The following is a 20,118-nucleotide window of genomic DNA, read 5'->3' as shown; positions in this document are numbered from 1 at the left end:
AGCTGTAGCCTGTAGACTTGGCAGTCATAGGACCGGACACCTCGCAGCGCTCGAAGATTTGACGGATCTGGAGAGAAGTTAGCTAATCTACCCAAAGCTTAAGTGCCCAGATTAGAGACATCCGACTTCTCTGGAGGAGATGTCCCGTTACAAGCATGCCGGAGATACGGAGGCACGACAGCCGCTTCTCACGGGACATCGCCTGGACGCAAGCGAGCTGGACTCGGATGAAGGTAAAGGCAGACAGTTTGTTTACTTGCATACGAAGATCCATAAAGAGGTCATTCCATTGACTGTCATTCCTATACCCCCCCTCCACACAAAAAGTAATTATATGTGTCAAAATTATTTATTATTGTTATTTTATTTTATTTTTTATTAAAGTAAGTGGCATCTCTCCTATTTTTTGTTCAAATTCAGTTACCTAATATAGTTGGGGTTTTTTAAACGTTATTATTGCTGTATAAGCTTACTAATATTTTACACCTATTTTTTTTAATTAGACTTTTTTTTTTAAATGCTTTAAGTCTTTACAATAAGTTGTGTACCTGAATTGATCCCCCTCACTGGTCCTCTAGTTACTACTCCTTTTTTTGTTTTAGGAAACCATCTGTCACTCTTTCATCAACCTTTCAAAAGAATATTTCTCTGATGTTTTAAGGCTTCCACTCGGTTTACCCTTATTGACAATTCTGGTCATCTGGCCTATAAAGATGTCAAAAATAATATTTGTGGTCTTCGTGCGCAAGCTTACTGTGGATCACATGAGTAAAAATGGCTCTTCAGCATAAAACGTTCTCCTTGTTACTGCACTACGCAGGTTGGTCATCTGAGTGATATGTATATACATATTATATATACATATATATCTATCTTTATGGCTGGTTAGGTTTTTCAGCTCTAGCTGGATATGGATAGCTTACCACCACGTGTATGGTATACGTTCCAGGGCACATGGTGCAGCCAATGTAAAATTATGAAAATATTAACAAAACAAAAATCTTTAAAATACATAATAAAGCATGCTATTTGTAAAAGTCCATTTAAATTGAAAATACTTCCAGCTGCAAAAATGACTTACTTACTACTTTCTCCACCTTTTACTTGTTTGTTTGTTTCAAAATTAATTGAATTAAAAAAAAGAATAATATGACAAAACTGAATAATTTTAAAAATGACCAAATGTCTTTAACAAATTCTTTAGAAGAAATTAATTCAAATTACATTTTAGTTTTAAACAGATCATACCTTCTCTTTGATAACACGTGTTTATTAACACACTCCTATAAATTCATTTGCTGGGTAAATTCAGGAACATTTCAGGTCGTATAAAATGTAAATATGATTCTAGTAACAGAGGTGAAATACATTTTGCGCACCTCACATGTGGAAAATTTGGACAGTTGGTCAAGTTGTTATAGCATAATATCCTACGGGACCAGTATATTTTTGTAGTAGCCTTAAAAAGCCTTCTTTCAGATCCAATGTTAAAATAATTTTTTTTAGGATGTTACTACTTTGAAATGGCCCTGATAAGAATTTCCTTTTCTGGTACTCTGATTACTCTGTACTTTTACTTCTTAATCCTCAACATTTATTTACAGCGGTAAACAAATCTGTGCCTGATAAGTAATGGATGACTGATGTATTGTGAACAGCTGATGTATTGTTTTTTAAGAAGTAAAAAAATGCTGATATTGATGTATCTGCTAATATTCTTACAAACAGAAAAAAGGGATGGGGATTTTTTTTGTTTAAAATTACTACAATATTTTATATAATCCAGTTACATTTAACTTTAATTTATTTCCACAAATGCTACTTTGCATAAATATCTACACATAATAAACGTTACAGAAATTTGGTAATACTTTGGTATCACTCTAAAAAATTTCATCCTACTATGAAACTTTCATTCCCACTTTGCACTACATTGTGATGTTGTTGTTGTTTTTTAATGATTTTTCATTATTTTGTGATATTTTGTAGCCAGATAATTATTATAACAGTTAGTTAATTGCTAATTACATTTTCATTGCAACCATAGAGATGTATCAAATTATAAAACAGATGGAAACAACAACTCTGGTGTAACTTCATTGATATGTTTTAATGAAAGAAATTGTCTAACTGCAAAAAGCCTCATCAGCCAGTTACATGGCCCAGCCAAGCCTCTTTGTCTTATTAAGTTTATGGCTCGATTTATGCTAGTGCAATGAAAGTAAAGCACTTCACCCTCTGTAAACTTTACACATATTTGTGTGTATTTGGCTGCCTTATAGGTGAAGTCATTTTTGACAGAACAGCAGAAGCTGGTGGGCACGTACTGCAGAAACTGACATATGAGGAAGCAGTGGAAAGAGCAGGTAATCTAATGTTTTTGTCTTGCACTTAGTCATCGTAAATATGAGATGAAACGCATGTGAAAAATAAGCTTATTTAAGCTTTTAGACATACACTTTATACCTAAAAGGCTAAATGAAACATTTAGCTGTTATGGCTTGTAATTTAAGCCTGGCCTGCAAGTATATGGCAATTACCTGATATGTGGTTAAGCGACTGTGAATGACTTAAGCTTTAATAAGTAACCAATAAATAGCTACCTTTAGAGGTGTAATACCTAGGTGTTTGCTTATGACACTAAAATAAAGATTTTCAAAGCTATGCAACGAGTCATTAATGAATAGCTTCTCCCCTTTGTTTATTCACTTTGCTCTCAGGTTTTGGTTTGTTCCATTGGCTGCTGCTGGTGGTTTGTGGTTGGGCCAATGCCAGCGATGCTGTGGAGATTCTTTGTGTTTCTTTTCTGCTGCCAACGGCACGCTGTGATCTCCAGCTGAGCTCCTCAGACATGGGCCTGCTGACAGCAAGCATTTTCCTCGGTGAATCATTTAGTCAACCACCTAAACTCCCCTTCACAGAAAATGAAGCCACTGTTTTTTGGCAATAGGTCAACTGTTTAAAGTGGAACTTGGAAATGAGAAGCTTTTTTTTTTTTTTTTAAACAGTTTACTGATTTATGTTACATAACACTACAAGACCTTACACAAGCCAAACACACAAGACCTTATGAGCCTCTGCTCTCTGCTTTTTTTGTAAACCTTTCTTATACAACTGGAACCATAACTGAATATACGACCATTTTATAAAAATTATTAAGCCTCTGAAAATGTTGAACTATCAATAAAATCACTTTAATGTAATATTTTTAAATCCCTTCAATCAAAGCTGAAAATCTGCGCCTAATTCACATGTTGATTGTCAGATTTACAGTCCACTGTATACGGAGCAAAGCTTCATTGTCCAAATACTTTTTTTCCTGACTGTAACTCAGTGTTTTGGGCAACTGACTGAGCCCACTGATTACATCTGGAAAACCAAGTTCATCTTTTTTTTCCTGTTTTCCAGGAATGATGGTGGGTGGCTACATGTGGGGTTACTTGGCTGACCAGAAGGGGCGTCGCAGGGTTTTGATTGTGTCTCTGACAGTCAATGGGCTGTTTGGGGGTCTGGCTAGCTTGGCTCCATGGTTCTGGCTCTTCCTGTTGATGCGGTTCATCAGTGGCATTGGGTAAAAACACTGGGTAAAAATCCACTCAAATTTTTTTTGAGTGGATTTGTTTTCATATGTTTTCATATGTGATTTGTATATATTGTAATGTTGCTATTTTAGAATATTATACATCACTGATTTGTGCAAATGAATATTTGTTGTAAAATGGTTTGATAATGGTGGTAATTCATGAATTTAAGTGATAATTTTAGAATCTATAGGAGACATAGGTGGTGTTGTTTTGACATCAGGTGGTGATGTTAAAAGGTATTTGGCTTTTTGATGATAATGGCATTGACGTTTTGAGTGGACTCATTGCCTGATTGATAGTATGCACATGTGAGATGTCTAATAGCCAGAATCCTTAATTTGCTGAATCTGTATATATGTGCAAATGTGCATGAAGACTGTTTCTGTGTAGCTGATAAAGGTCACACAGACTGAAATGTTGTAACTGAAGAAAAGATTACGGTAAGTGGGACATTGTGCAGAGGTTATTTTATATATTTTTCCTCTATGCACCTGTCATTGATTCAGGTGTGCAAAGTTTCCTAAAACTGGCTAACACACATTCAACAAAATATGTTTAAATGTTTAGAGCAATAATTCTTGAAGCATTACGATGTGACTTGTATTGCTACAATGCCTAATATTTACTTTGTGGAGGGCATTTTGGAAAAAAAAATTCTTAATAACTGAGGGCAGTTTTCATATATACTACAACCAGAAGAGTTGCCTTCTGTTGGCTGTTAAAAAAACATTCAAGTTTAGGGCAGTTCCACATTGGGAAGCTGCATCCTTCTTTTAGTTGTTTTAAATGTACCTCTGGTGTCATTAGAGGACAAAAATGCCTCTATTGGGGCACAAAGGTCAGTCAGATTAATAATTGACTGGTTTGATTTTAAACACTGTCATCATTTTTGAAATACCCAAATATAGCGAAAGACATGCAGCATCCCTCCACGCTGTATTTAAAAACCATCTAAATTTCCTTTGTTAAACAGCTAAAACAGCTAAAGAATAAACACCATGCTGTTCTCCTCTGCAGGGTCGGCGGGTCGATTCCTGTCATTTTCTCCTACTTCTCAGAGTTTATGCCCCGGCTGAGGAGAGGTGCGATGATCAGTTGTCTGGCCACTTTTTGGATGGCAGGAAACATCCTGGCTGCAGGTGGGAGCAAGGAGTATTCTCCATATAAAAAATGAATATAACTGTGGTTATGCCGCATTTTAACATTTTAGCATTTTAACCCCCTCCATGTGGGTTTTAGCGAGATGCTATTATATTTGAATGAACGGTGGGGTGTTAGGTTATCAGCTAATGCTAGCAAGCTTAGTTACCATGTTGCATATGTTGCAATGTGCAAGTCCAAAGAGACCAGGTAGTGCTAAACATTGCTATGTAAAAGACCAGAAAATACTCATGTTTCACTCACCAAAACTGAACTACAAACTTCTTAAACAGGCTGTACCACTAAACAAGAATTCAATTTAAATGCTCCAAAAGGCTCCAAGAGCACAAATACAATCAAGGAGTTCAGTTCAGTAACTGAAAAAGTGAGGCTTACACAGTGACAACAGCTTCCTGTGTCGTGGCACTTATCAGTGTTTCTTCCTGTTAAAAGGAAGTTTTTCCTCCCTACTGTCGCCAAGTGCTTCCTCATAGTGGGTCTGTAGTAGTTGCTGCGAATTAAATTGAATTGAATTGAAAGTGACCACACCCCTCACTGCAGGTGTATGCAGTTATGTATGCAGTTAGTATCCAGGTGAATGAGCTATAATAAAATTCACTTTTGAGACGACTGTTATGAAGGCAGAAACTACAGGCTTAGAAGATTTAAAATTCTATAAAGTTTGAAATTTTAACATGGGAGTTAAGCTAGACTCAAGTTAACTGCAGTTTTTTTGGTACTTCTTTGTCAGCTTGATTTTCTTTTAAGTTCCTGATGTTGCTTCTTGAGGATTTCAAAACAGATAGCACGTACTCAGTGGTGTTTGTTACCGGGTTTTTGGTTTTGGTGTTTAAAATTTTGCACAGACTTGCACAAAATGTTAAACTCAACTTCTCTTAAAATAAACTGTAGTTTTTTTTTGTGAAATATTGACTATCTGTGTTTGCCTTTATCTGCAGGTCTGGCCTGGCTGGTGATCCCCAGAACCTGGGTATATTTGTCTCTGGGAACACTGGAGTTCAAGAGCTGGAGGCTGTTTGTGGTGCTGTGCTCCGTTCCCAGCATCACGTCGGCACTCATTTTCAAGCTGTTCATGCCTGAAAGCCCCAAGTTCCTCATGGAGGTATTGAAAGACCAAAATAATGTTTGTGTCGCTTGGACGCTTTTACTTCTGAGTTGTCTTTAGGATGATTTTTTGTGTTCTGTCTTTTCCAGGCTGACCGTGAGAAAGAAGCAATCCATGTTTTCAGATTGATGTTTAAGCTGAACATGAAAGGAAAAGAAAAGACTCCTCCGGTATGAAATAAGTATACTACTATATGTTTAATTTTTGCTGCACATATCTAATAATTTTTTAAACAAAAATAAAACCAACTTAAGTCCACAAAAAGCAAAGTCAAAGTGATGCAACTGACAAAGATAAGGTGAAATCAAATAGAAGTGAAAGCTGCCATGTGTGTTTATATTTCGCGTGTGGTATTCTACAGTTTTGTTGAATCAGTAGCAAGCAGTGACTTTTACAGGAAGGTGAGCAGAAACAATGGCCAGCCCCTTTTCCAGCTCCAAACAAAGAGAACAAACATTTCTCCAGTGTTCAACACAACAGCAAGAAAACTTGGACCAGATTAGAAATACCAATTCATGATTTTGTGCTGCATGACTATCTTTTTGTATATTCTGACATCCTGGTACATATTGCTGCAATCTGCACAGACATCTTCACCTTTCTGAACTCCTTCCTGGCTGAAAAATTGTGAAATGTTAGCGCTGCTATAGTTATGTTTAAAAAATGTTTAAAATTAGCTGACAATAGCAAGTACTACAATGTACTTGTAAGGTATATTTTTAGATTTCACTGGGCAAACACTGCTTGCCTTGCTTGCCTTTACGAAACATCAGTCATCAGTCAACATTTCCTTCCTTCATGCAATTGTATAAAAGTACTGTAAGTGTAACAACTGTCCTCTGAACCTTTTTGTAGGAGTTTGGTTTGCGTACAAGTTCTACCCAAAAAGGTGACAAAGGCAAGACCAGAAGCTTGGGCTCAAGTAAAGAACGTCTTGCAAATATTTTGAAAAAGGTGATGTAATTGTTATTATTAATAGTTTAACTGATTTTTAGAATGTCTGGTAGTACTGGTTTCAAGATTTAGGGTTTTGTTTATTTTAAAGAACAATGGCTGAAAATGGTAAAATATGAGTATACTCAATCCTGAAAGATTTTAAAAAGGAGAGAAAAGTAGCAAAACACAAAACAATCCTCCCGTTTGAGGATTGTTTTGTGTTTTGATTTGAAAAATTACCAGAAATAGTTGTAAATTAATTTGAACTGTTTTGTTAGGAATACTCAAAACTGGATTTGACCTTCTTAGCCCTTTCCCTGCCATAGTATTATTATTATCAGTAACTGTAAATTATACAGTTTTAGGCTAACATCAGGTGGCTGACCTGGCCACTGAAGAATATCCCATTTATGGCCTTGAGTTCTTGAGCGTAACCTGTGCTTTGCACCTTGTTGTAAACCCTCTGTGTTTACATTAATGACGGCATCCTTTTTTGTACATATGAAAATTATATGCCTAACTTCTTGAGGGTGTGTTCTTGACTTGGTTAGCTGTTGTGTCATCCTTCACTTGATTTGTCTTCTGTGATTTTTCCCGGCCTTTTGTTCAGTGAATTAACAATCCAGCAGACTGTTCATTTGGCCACTCGTAAATTTGTGCCATCTTTTCAATAGGTTTATCTTGTTTTGTTTTTTGGGGGGTTTTTTTGTAGCCAAGTGATCCCTGCCTTCACTTTCAAAGACCTCTCTTTGGAATTCACATTGAACATTACGTTGAACAGTTACCAGATAGTTTATCTCAGGGGTCCCCAATCCCAGTCCACGAGGGCCGGTGTCCCTGCAGGTTTTCGATGTGTCCTTGATCCATCACAGCTGATTTAAATGAATAAATTACCTTCTCAACATTTCTTGAAGTTCTCCAGAGACCTGGTAATGAACTAATCATGTGATTCAGGTGTGTTGACCCAGGGTGAGATCTAAAACCTGCAGGGACACCGGCCCTCGTGGACTGGGATTGGGGACCCCTGATTTATCTGCTTAATTAGTCACGAAAAAATGAGGGAAGAGACCTTATCTGGCAATAAAACTGCACAGCAGTAAATTGTTAAATTGCTTTAAGCATCTGTAAATGGGGGACTTTGTATAGAAATGGCTTAATTCCTAAACAGTTAATATAATCCCTTGAATTAAGTCTTGACTTAACAAAAGGGAAACAAGCTTTTGTTTGTTAAGCTATTGAGTAAATGTGAAAACACTGACAGTGCATGAGTAGTTTAGGCATTTCCTTTGGTTTTGTTGGTTTACTTATGAATCATTTTCTTGTTAACTTGCAGGCTTTGGCACCCATTAAAAAGATATTTCGGAGCCCTTTCAAATCCAGGAGTTTCCCTCTTCTCATCATTTTCTACTCAATATCTTTTGGGTAAGAAATGGGCACCTATACATTCAGGCTTTGCTTCAGCTCTGTTCACACTGTTCAGCTGCTGGGGGATTGTATCAGACTTATAAGAATAATACTACTAATGTGAGATAACCATTTGATAGGCATCACATCAGGTGATAGGGAACAATTAAATGGCAAACTCATATTTGCACGTTCTATTGTGGTTTTCTTTTTTCTTATTTCTTCTTTTTTACATTTTAAAACTTTCACACTTCACCCTTTATTCTAAATCAAAAGTTAAAATCTTTTGTTTATGTGTGTGTGTGTGTGTGTGTGTGTGTGTGTGGAGTTACTACGGGCTGTGGATGTGGTTTCCTGAGCTGTTTGAGAGAACCGAAGACGGCGGCTCGCCCTGCGCAAATGTGTCCCGCCCGTCTGCAGGTCAGAATGAAACCTGTGACCTGGTCAAGACAGCAGCAGGTGTGTTTCAGAGGATTCATGCTCATATTAGTGTTTTCATCCAGGCATCAAACACTGCTCACGGAGGCCAAGAAATCAGCTTTAACATTGACAGGAGTCAGTTTTTACAATACTTGAAAGGAAGAGAAAAGCAAATATTTGAAACTTACAACAAGTGCAGGACACTTCTGCTTTACTTTTTAACCTGCTTTAATGTGACTTCCTAACAAGCTAAAAGCACCAGCTGACACTGGACTCACTCAGGAAATCTCAGGAAACCATTAATGTGTTGGTTTTTTTGTTTCTTCTGCTTTGTCTTTTAATCCTGTACCTGCTGTATCAGTAGCTTTATATTTTACCAGTGCACGGTTGTCAAATGATGTTTGCTCAAAGACCCAAGTTAATCTAATATGGAAAAATTTTGCAGTATTTATTTTTTATAATCAAATTTGAAGGTTTATTTCAGTTTATATCGAGTTGTTTTTTATTTGTTTTTTTCTGGTCCATCCATTTCTCACCGTATGTCTTTCTCCTGTCCACGCTCGTCTTCCTGTATTTGTCTGTTACCTCACAGTATATAGGGATGGCTTCATCATAGCTGCGGCAAACCTGCCGGGTAACATCTTCACTATTCTTGTGATGGACAGCACTGGAGGAAAGGCTCTGCTTTGTGAGTTTTTTTTCTTTCACAAATCATTATGTTTTCATGCCTTAACAGTCTCCCATACATGTTGTATATAATCATAGGCTGTATATTAAAAAAAAGATCATAGCAGAGCCAATCCAGGAGAGCCATTCCACCTCACAGGAACCCTGAACCAGTAACCAGTAACCACAGAAATTGTGGCCACAGCAAGTGGTGCTCAAGAAACAGTCCATGGAGTGAATGGAGCTACACAGCTAAAATAATTGACATCTTGCTAGATTTTATTTAGGTTTTTTTAAATTTAATACCAATCATACATCCAAGGCAAAATAGAGCAACATGTGTTTTTATTACTATTTTTTTTTTATTTTATTTTTTTAGATGAATGGATTAAAGATACTCCAGAAACAACCGAGAGGTCCAGTTCAGTCCATGAATTAAGCTGTCATTAAAACACCCATAATCGTGCTTAATAGAATAAAAAAAAAAAGTTTATAGGAAATTCTATTATCGTGACAGTCTGTTCTGCTGTAACGTTGTAACATAGAAGTCAGAGAGGATTGACTCACGTTTGGAGCCAGCCTCCAGTAAACATTCAGCTTTATTTTTCCGTGGCTTGTTTTTTGTATATAATTTTTTCTCTGAATTTGTCAATGAGTTGACACTTAGAGTTCATCGCTGCATATCACTGTCTTTAACACAACCCATTCATAGTTAAGCAAACGCTCCATCTTCATCTTCAAAAGCTCTGAGTCATGATTAAAGAAGCTGTCACACTACAAACAAATGTAAAAACACAGAAAACCGAGCTGCTACAGAACGCCCACCTTTAAGTCAGTGCTTGACAAATAAATCTCTCCCTCTTTGTTACTTTCTCCAGCCGGCAGCCTGTTGTTGTCCAGTCTGAGTGTCTTCTTCATCTATGTGGTTCAGACCAAAGCTCAGAGTCTGATCCTGTCCTGCGTCTTCAGCGGGGTGTCCGTGATTGCCTGGAATGCGCTGGATGTCGTAGGAACTGAGCTCTACCCGACAAAGCTACGGTAACCGGTCTTGAAACTCAGATTCAGCCATGTATAGAAATGTAGATCAAACTAAGATTTCTTTTTTGTATTTTTTTTAATCGATTAACTCATCCATCGAGGTGTTTTATTCTAACTCAGAGAGGTCACATGCACATATACTGAATCTCTTTTCTTTTCATTTTTCTCTCAGGTCCTCTGCTCTTGGTTTCTTCACAGGCGTGGGCCGAGTGGCAGCCATCATGGGTAACTTGGTCTTTGGAAGGTTGGTGGACGCAAACTGTGCTGTCCCCATCCTGCTGGTGTCAGCCCTGCTGCTCACTGGAGGACTGGTGAGTCTTCTGCTCCCACAAACCAGGCAGACAGAGCTCACGTGAAGACTCACATTGTTTTAAATGGATTCAGCTTCCTCTTAACATCCTCATGGACGGGTAAAGCGACTTGAAGCTCTGTAATCTCTGTATTTTCTGGCTGAATCCTGTGCCTTCTGTCATCTTTTTTCTATGGTGCCTAATTTAAAAATTCCACCGCTAAGACAAATTGTCAAAAAATAGTCGGCTCTCTCTGCCTTCCAAGAATTACTGGAAGCTGAGAAAGAAGTGCCAGTGTGTTATTAAAATCCTGGATACCTGTAAAAAGTTTGTATGTAAATGACAAAACCCATATTCAAAGTGAGAAAATGGGGCCTTATTATCTGGTTTACTGAAGAGTGATGGCTCGACTGTAGGTCTTGTGATTTTTCCTTTCCTGTCATGTTTAAGAAACTAGTTGGGTATAGTGAGTACACTGTGCTCATAAAGGGGTGAATGTGGACGGCAACAATACTCAGGTAGGCTCTGTCATATAAATGATGCCAAGAAAATATCCCTCACATGTTTACACCATCACCACCATCCCAAACTGTTGATACAAGGCAGGATGGATCCATGCTTTCATGTCGTTTACACCAAATTCTGACCCTACCAGCCAGATGTTGCAGAAGATATTGAGACTCATCAGGTCAGCCAACATTTTTCCAGTCTTCTGTTTTCTAATTTTGATGAACCTTTTTTGATATAGCCTCAGCTTCCTGTTCTTATCTGAAAGGAAAATCAATTAAAACAGCTGTCTGTCCAGATGTTCAGTTTGAACTTAAGTAGGTCGTCTTGACCATGTCTACACGCTGAAATGCACTCAGGTGGTGCCATGTGATTGGCTGATTAGATATTTGTCTTAAGAAGCAGTTGACCAAGTGTACTCAATATGGCCAGTGAATGTATATTATGTCACAGTGGAGGATGCTCAAATGTAGTCTTATGCCTTGTCCCTAATAGGATCTACTCAGGGACACGGCTCTGGCTTTGAGCACACAAACTCTTACTCAGGCTGCATTCACATCTTCTGGATGTGAGGTTCAGCCAATCGAACAAGGCTGACTTAAAGCAGCAGCAGTTTTTTGCCATGTCTCATTTGAATTGTGAAAAACCAAGTTTATCAGCTAATAACACCAATAACAGAGCAATTTCAGTGAAACTGACAGTACACTATAATTTTTTGTACTACACCTTTACTTTTCTTCCTCCGTTCCTCCTCTCATATCACAGTTCCTCTTGAGGGGTAGCACCAAGGCCAAGTGTAAGATAAGTGCTATTAGTTTTTTTAAATGATTTGTAACTGTGAATCATGCTAAGCTGCATTAGTGCAATCTAAGAATAAAACCATGAAGCTAGAAAAAAGCGTTTTAATAAGTGGCCTTCAAATATATGGCTGAATAAATGGCCTTTTATGATGTTTTTGGAGTTTCCTGACCTGCATAGGTGGTGTAATCAGCCATCATAGCAAATGGTTTCCAAAAAGTCTATACTTATGCACAGAATAGATTTCAGTAGGTTCAGTCTGATATTGTCCTGTCAAACTGGATCGGGCAAGTTTAGTTCAGTTTGAGTAGAAAACCAAAGATTTCGGAGTGCAGTGATGGCAAAAGGACCAAATCATTTACAGACTACCTTAATATCTGCCTGATAGACTACATTGATGATCCTATCAGGGATTTTGTAAAAATTTAAAGCAGATTTACAATTATTTTGTAACGCCTTAATCAGGTTTTTAAATAAATGCAGCTTTTTCTTCATTTCACATGTGTGTGTTTTTGCTGTTTTGTTGTGTCAAAAAAACAAGAAAGACTTCCTGCATCCTTCCTACGTCTCTTTACCACGACGTCGATGAACAACTTCATGAGGTCAAGGAAAGGTGTGAAGGAAAGTTTATAAGGTGTTAGGAAAAGAGAAGCAGTCATGCTACTAATGTGTTGCTAGCTAACCTCATTATTTGCAAACTGTTCCTCCAGCTGTTTCTCTTTAATACCACTTTGTTTACCAGCTTTTTGTTACTTTTAACTTTAGCGCTGTTTTGCATCTTTGTCACTACAAAGATGCAAAACAGATGGACGAGTTCGATTTCAGCAAATACAGCAGGCTTTTTACAACTTCTGTTTTACTCGTCATTATTCAAACTGCCAGTCTTGCTTCCTTCAGTTACGGCAGCTGTCTGTGGTCGATTTAACTAAAGTCAACAGACCATAAAAAAGTAGACACACGCAACACCATATCTGTACTTTTATTTGTATAATAAATATACTTGTAATACCTCAGGACCACATTTCACAACCACACACGGGTATGAGGAGCTGTACTTTGGATATTTTGAAAGCAGATGAAACAGGTGGCCCTACGCTTGATTTGGAGAATAGAGTTCACGCTTTTCTGTATTTTTACTTTTGAAAGTAGACTTTCTTATTGTTTACCTTTATCATCATGGCTGCTGGAGCGAACGGGCAAACAACAGACAATGCGAGAGGTACGTTAAAGGCCAAAATAAAGTCTGTTCACTACTGCTGTAGCTTTGGGAGATTACATGACAGTTTCCAACAGTAAAAAGAAGTACACAGATACTGCTAGAGTTAAGAAACATGCGTCTGCAGCACAGATGAGGATATTAAAAGAAAAAAAAGGGGCATCAAATGTAATTAGCCACGAAACCAGCCTGACCACTGAGATGAAAAGCAACACTTAACTTGAAAATCACGCACATTATCTTCAGCACATACTCAAACATAATCTAAATGTTTCTTTACTAAATCAACTTTATGGAAAGCTGAATGGGTTGAGTTTTGTTATAAGCTTTTGCGAACCTTTCACTTCAAAGCTTCATTGTGTTATTTACTAGTAAATATAGGCTGAGTTTTCTGAAAATAGAAATCTAAATGAATGCTTTTATATTTTTGACAAAGATTTATCTTTGCTATGTTGCCAAAAGTCAGTTAAGTCTCATTTAAGCAAGCTAACTCTATAGCTACAGCTAGCAACCCGTTAGCTTGACACAGAAACCGAAGAAAACTGCTAGCTTTGCCTTCTCGGAAGCTAACAAAAATTAGAAAAATATGCTACAGCTCTATGGTCAATATATTACTTCCTTTATGCACATAAACAAACAGAAGACACCAAAACTACCACCTCATTGAACCCATGCAGAATGACTTGCAGTAAACGCTTGTCTACGAGACTCGGTTGAGAATTTAGTGGGCGAAAATCCTGTTTTTTAAGAGTCCAAATCACAGTTCACTTATATGAGAATATAACTAGTAGATAAATCATTTATCAAAATGATCATTAAGAAAATAATTTGGTGATATTTCTTAAGTATTTCGGTTGGAGTTGGGGTTAAACGCTGGGTTTAATTCACAGAAATTTGAAATCAGAGAAAAGAAACCCAAAAAACATTTCTGTATTATCAAGCATGATGATTTTTGTGATTTTAATGTGCTTCATGATGATGTCAAGTCAAGTGTTACAGTTTTTAATGAAAAGCGCTACTTCATATTGTTAGGCTGATATTCAGTGTCATCACCTCCACACACAGACACACACCACACCTTACAGTTGTACTGCATTACATGTTGCAATAAAACAGCATGTATACGTTTCAGCTTTTATCAGTGCCCCACTTACTGTGATGAACATGTGCACTTTGACAGCTAACCACATGCTAAAAATCACCAATTATGAGATAAAACTCTGGGGAGTTGTTCATTAATAGTATACCAAAATCACATAGTTGAGGTTAAACGGTAGCCGTCTTAGATCAGCTATCTTCTTGTATCTTGTAATGAATTTAAATAACTGTGACAGTGCCACCTGATTTGAGGGAATATAATGATAGTCTTTTACCCATTTCATGTATCTCAGAGTATCTCTGCATCTTAAAACAGTTTGATAGCCCCTCAAACCAGTTGCAGCAGATGGCTGCCCATCCTTGAGCCTGATTCTGCCAGAGGAAAAGGGAGTTTTTCTTGCTCACAGGGGGCATCTGATTGTTGGGGTTTACTCTATATTGTTGTAAGATTTTTATCTTACAATATAAAACATACTGAGGCAACTTTTGTTGTGAATTGTAGCTATATAAATAAAATGAACTGAAAGTTGTTACATCTTCATGTTAACACCATAGAAAGACCTTCGGTTCTGACGAAAACCTGTGGAGGTCCAGTCTTTCCTCAGCATATGACGTTGCTCATTTGTCATAGAGATGGTTTAGTCATTACCTGATATACATAAAGTTGGAATAAAAGCAAAAAATATATCAAACCAGCAGTCACAATGAAAATGTATTATTATTTCAGTTTCCTACACATGGATTAAATCTAGTCTGAGATTAAAAAAAAATAAAAAAAAATCAAGGGAGATCTTGAGTGAGCAAAGTTTATGGTGTAGGGCCACTTTATTGGGAAAATAAAGTGTCCTGATTGCCAAGAGTCACATATTCTTACTGCACAGTGTTAATACCTCTTTCACCGCCGCCAGCCTGAACCTAGTGAACATCTTACTGCACATGTTTTTGTTATTTTCTGCTACTGATTGAAGATTCTTCTGGATTTTTCTTTTAAGATGTGTCCTACTCCAGATTTTACTGTGTACCAGGTCAGAGCACAGAAAAATCTAGCATCACATATTGGATTCGAATATCACGAATGACTTTGTCCTAATCCTAGTCGTCGCTGTAGCTTATTTTGATTTCACAAATGATGAAAAATGCAATTTATTCAGTCTTTGTCCATGACAACTGAGCAACTGCCTCCACTGGGGAAGATCACAGGCTGTGGCTGAATGCTTCAGAGCCACTGTTTTTTTCCCCAAAGCCAAGAATAAACCTGCAGCCTCGATTAATGTTTATCCAGGAAACAAATTCTGACATCAATTTTATACTAAAGAAAAAAGTTTTTGATTAAATAAATGTGAGTCCAGTAAATCCAATTAGCTCCTCAAGGAAAGAAAAAAACCCCTGAAACGTTCGGAAATTAGTATTTTTGGATAGTCAAGTAAAAACATTCAGGTTCAGTTTTAATTGTCAGGTCCGGGTGTGGCATTCACTGTCTCTGGGAGTAACTTCTAAAAGTTTGGGGCTCTTCTAACAAAACAAATGTTGTGGAAGCTTCCTCACTGACACGGCTTGCAGGAGATGCTACACTGACAAGTCTTAGATGATATGTGAGGGATGGCTGAAGTGCGGGTGGGGGTGGAGTTCAAAGCTGGAGAGCTGGTTCACGTCACTGCGTTAGAGCCTGGAGGATGTCTTTCACCAGCATCGTGCCGATCACCATTTTCTCACAGTTGACCGTCAGCTGGGCGGCTCCTTCCTCTTTGGTTGCCACGGTGACCAGCACCAAGCTGCCACTGGTCACCGTCCTGCCGGCAAACCTGTGGACAGGATGATCAGGAGGAGGAAGAGGAGGACTGAGGTCAAGGCGGTAAAGATCAAGAAGTAAAGATGAAGCCACAGAACAAAGAAGGGATAGACATCACATGAGTCAGCGGGACAAAAATATCATCTGTGAAACACAACAATGAGTGCAAAGTTAGTGCAAAAAAATTGGGGTTTTTTCTAGAAATTTTCTAGAATACTCTGATCAATATTCTAGAACTGCATCACATCCTATTTCAAGTCAGCTTATTGTGAATATATGTGCACCCTTTCCCCCCCTAAAACATTGAACGGCTGATGCTGTATCAGGTTTGTACAGATGATGTACTGGTTCCTGAATGTCACAGTCACAGGCTTTTGTCGTGTATTTCTTGTGTTTTGTGTCTCTGTTAGATTTGTTGGTTTTGTTACTTTCTTCTGCGTTTTGTGGAACGCTAAGGAAGCTAGGTCAAAAGAGCCGAAAGTAAATGATAACGGGACATCACTGATAAAAGACAATCGCCAATCAGACGGGAAAGCAGTTGTAGTCGACTACACCCGGCTGAAACCACAAGATTTAATTGAGCGTGCCACAGGATTCGGTGACAGTATTCTCTGGCTGGATTGGGTAGCTCAAAATGCTAGGGAAGAGCAGGTAGATGATTGTGTTGCTTGTGCCACAGCTAGACCCCGTTTGTTCACTGAGCCCACGCCACTGTACCCGGAGGACGAGTGGGGTTATAACTGTATGCTGAGGCTAACTAGAGAAGCAGTGAGCACCGGCAACTGCACCACACTGTCCAGTTTATATCCACCAATTGACAAGCGCACACAAGTAGGACCATTCATACCCAAACAAAATAATTACACATTTTAAATTCTCAACGGACAGCGTCAAGTACACTCTAGGAGAAATTGATTCAAGTTGGTGCACGACCACACTTACAGGGAGAACTACAAACAATGTAAGTGACGCAAACACCATAATTAGCACCTGGGCTAGAAGTGGGTTGTATTACTATTGTGGACATCACACCCTTTTGGTGCGTGTTCCTCTGGGGAGTGTGGGGACATGCGCAATGGTGCGGTTGGGTGCCCCACTGATGCTGATAGGGAGTAAGGTGAAAGCCACACCACAACATGACACACGCACACTGGCAGCCAGACGTAGGAGACATATTTTGGTAAAGAGAGGCACAAAAGGTACACACGCTTATGACCCCAGAACGGACTTGCCTACCTGGATTGACTCAATAGGAGTCCCAAGGGGAGTTCCTGATGAGTATAAATTAGTTGATCAAATAGCTGCAGGGTTTGAAAGTATAATCATATGGGTAACTACAAATAAAAATGGTGATCGCATTAATTATGTCCATTACAATTTGCTGAGACTCTCTAACCTAACCAGAGACGCCATGGAAGGGTTTGCAGAGCAACTGGGGCCGACTTCTTTAATGGGAGTGCAAAATCGGATGGCCCTGGACATGTTGTTGGCCGAGAAAGGGGGCGTGTGTGCCATGTTTGGTGACATGTGCTGTACCTTCATTCCCAACAACACCGCTCCAGATGGCTCTGTAACCAGGGCTCTGGAGGGCCTGAAAACTTTATCCAAAACTATGCATGAACATTCGGGAGTCAACAATGCACTGGAGAGCTGGATGGCCTCTGTTTTTGGGCAATGGAAGGGGTTGTTTATGTCTGCCATGTTTTCTCTTGCTACTTTCATAGGAATACTGGTTACAGGTTGTCTCATTCCTTGCGCCAGAAGAGTGCTGGAAAAGGTAATAGAGAGGGCTGTGGATTCGGGGCCAACAGGTCCGGGGTCTATGATGCCATTGTTGGAGGTGGAGGTGGCCGAATGGACCGAGGAGTAAGACAAAGAGAAGTATGATGACCTTCTTCGAAGGTCGAGGGGGGAGTGTGTGAATTATATCATTTTTATTAAGCTTGAGTAGTGGCATTTTGGTAAAACTTTTATTAAATGAAGTAATTATAATCATTTTCTTATACATATTGCAAGTGTGCTCATAAAAAGAATCAGCATTCAGTCTTTTGAGGGTCATAAGCTTCATCTCGCGAGACTGTCTAGATCAGGGGTGTCAAACTCAATTGCACAGGGGGCCAAAACTCAAGGCACACTTTAGGTCGCGGGCCAAACAAGATAAACATTTATTGAACACACTAAAACAATGTTTTTTAAACATAAATATGAATAAAAACAGACAGGAATATTATTCCAGATGAAATAAACTTAAAAAAATAAAATTTAACTTTAAATATTTTGCTCTTCATAAAAATAGATCCTGTCAAAATTATGCAAGTTAGAAATATGAACATGCTGCCAAAACCCCCAGAAAAAATAAATGAAAGCATACACAAGGTTGGAGCCGCATGTAGACGAGCTGGGGCATTGCTTCTGGAATGGAACTAATAAACTGTGCGGGCCATTCAGTGTCGTACTTTCCCTTGAGTGTATTATTACACTGCAGCTCCATCTGAATCTGCACAGGTGCAGTTCAGCAAAGTCCGCTGACTTGGTTCAACATTAATTGGCAACAGGGAAAGTGAGGCAGGTTGCACTGGTGCATTTGTGACAGCTTCACTTGAAATGCCTTCACCGCATCATACATGCCATGTCCATGAACTGACAGATTTCCTTGCTGAGCTCAAAAACTCTATTGAGAATTTTTATCCCAACTCAGCCAACGGACCTCTGTATGATATGGAATGTCGGCAAACTCTGAATCTATTTCCCACATAAAAGACTGAAATTGACAGTGATTTAAACTTTTAGCTCAGATCAAATTTACGGTTTGCGTTATGGTGATCATTACATGCTCCATTTTTAGGACTTTACCACACAGCGTTTCCTGGTGTATGATGCAGTGATATGCTGATAACTCACCGGTACAGTTCTCCTCCTGCATCTTTACTCGCATCCTGCTGACTAGTCCGCTTTTTTCACCGCACAACACCGGCGCTCCATCTGTTCTAAGTCCAACAAGTTTGTCCCAGGGCAGTTTCATGTCGGTTACACTTTGACACCAATGTGGCGAGCTCAGACACGGAGGAGACAGAGGTTTCTTGGGAGCACCCATTTATTTCTCTCTGCCGAGAACACTACCGCCACCTCCCTCCTCAGCGCGGTAACAACAACACAACAACAAAAAACGGCGCTCTCTCACCGGAAACAGTCGCCGAGAGAGCGTGTCACTCATCACCATAACAACATGACAACAGAAACAGAACTATAATAACAGAACCCCAAAACAGCCCTGACCCGCTACATAGCTCCCACCTAAGGGGTCAGTCGTCCCCGACAGCCCCATTACCCCACATAAAGTCCTGTAAGTGTCCAGGTGCCTTCTTTTGGCGCACCGGCCGGTCTTGACCGGCGGGGGAAAAGTCACTCGGATCAGAACGTGGGGTGTCACCAGCATCCCCTGCCCCGGCGTCTGCCGGAGCGAGCGGTCGGTACGGTGAAAGCCTGTCCCGGTGCAACACCACCATGCACCCCGGGCCCGGCATGCGGATACGGTACACCACTTCCGTTAGCCGCTCCACGACCTCCGCCGGCCCTTGCCAGTGACTGCACAGTTTCGGGGACACTCCTCTCTTGCGAACCGGGCAGTACACCCAAACCTTGTCGCCAGGCACAAAAGCCTCCCCCCGGCACTTGGTGTCGTAGGCTCTTTTCGGTCGTACTCCGGCGCTGGCCTGGGCCTGGCGGGTGTAGTCGTGAACCACCTGCAGCCGCTCCCTCAGCCTCCTGTAGTAGTCCATCTCTGGCCCACCGTCAATCTCCGGCTCGGGGGGGACCCAAACACCAGATCCACAGGCGTCCAGAGCTCCCGCCCAAACATCAAAGCGGCAGGCGTGCACTGGCTGGACTCCTGAACCGCAGTCCGATACGACCAAAGGACCAGGGGCAGATGTCGGTCCCAATCCCGCTGGTGGCGGCTGGTGAGAATGGCGAGCTGGGTAGCCAGTGTGCGGTTAAAACGCTCGACCAAGCCGTCGCTTTGCGGGTGGAGCGGTGTGGTTCTTGTCTTCTCCACCCCCAGCCGCCGACAAATCTCCCCGAAGACCTTCGATTCGAAGTTGCGCCCC

General features: G+C 39.8%; 2 protein-coding genes across 11 annotated transcripts in view; one reads left to right on the top strand and one right to left on the bottom strand.

Moving 5' to 3' along the window:
• Positions 1–98: 98 nt before the first annotated feature.
• On the top strand, positions 99–10,952 carry sv2 (synaptic vesicle glycoprotein 2). The gene is made up of 13 exons (XM_013272781.3): positions 99–233; positions 2,283–2,366; positions 2,721–2,882; positions 3,409–3,571; positions 4,602–4,723; positions 5,684–5,847; positions 5,940–6,020; positions 6,706–6,804; positions 8,120–8,208; positions 8,519–8,649; positions 9,203–9,298; positions 10,155–10,314; positions 10,487–10,952. Exons 1-13 carry the CDS (start codon positions 140–142, stop codon positions 10,668–10,670), a joined length of 1,629 nt encoding a protein of 542 aa, XP_013128235.1. The 5' UTR covers positions 99–139; the 3' UTR covers positions 10,671–10,952.
• A 1,917-nt stretch (positions 10,953–12,869) lies between these two features.
• Positions 12,870–20,118, bottom strand: part of ap3b2 (adaptor related protein complex 3 subunit beta 2) — a 74,350-nt gene continuing 67,101 nt past the window's right edge. For 7 of the 10 annotated variants that reach the window (XM_005453086.4, XM_019361828.2, XM_019361829.2 and 4 more), the window contains one exon: positions 12,870–16,061. In XM_005453086.4, the coding sequence (XP_005453143.1) occupies positions 15,875–16,061 (187 nt within the window). In that variant the 3' untranslated portion in view covers positions 12,870–15,874. The remainder of the gene's footprint in view (positions 16,062–20,118) is intronic. The other 3 variants (XM_003447557.5, XM_013272800.3, XM_025909109.1) reach the window with 2 other exon arrangements.

Source organism: Oreochromis niloticus, linkage group LG7 (genome assembly GCF_001858045.2).
Source record: "Oreochromis niloticus isolate F11D_XX linkage group LG7, O_niloticus_UMD_NMBU, whole genome shotgun sequence".
NCBI lineage: Eukaryota > Metazoa > Chordata > Actinopteri > Cichliformes > Cichlidae > Oreochromis > Oreochromis niloticus.
The sequence above is the reverse complement of the archived record's forward strand: the minus strand, read 5'-3'. Positions and strand labels throughout refer to the sequence as shown.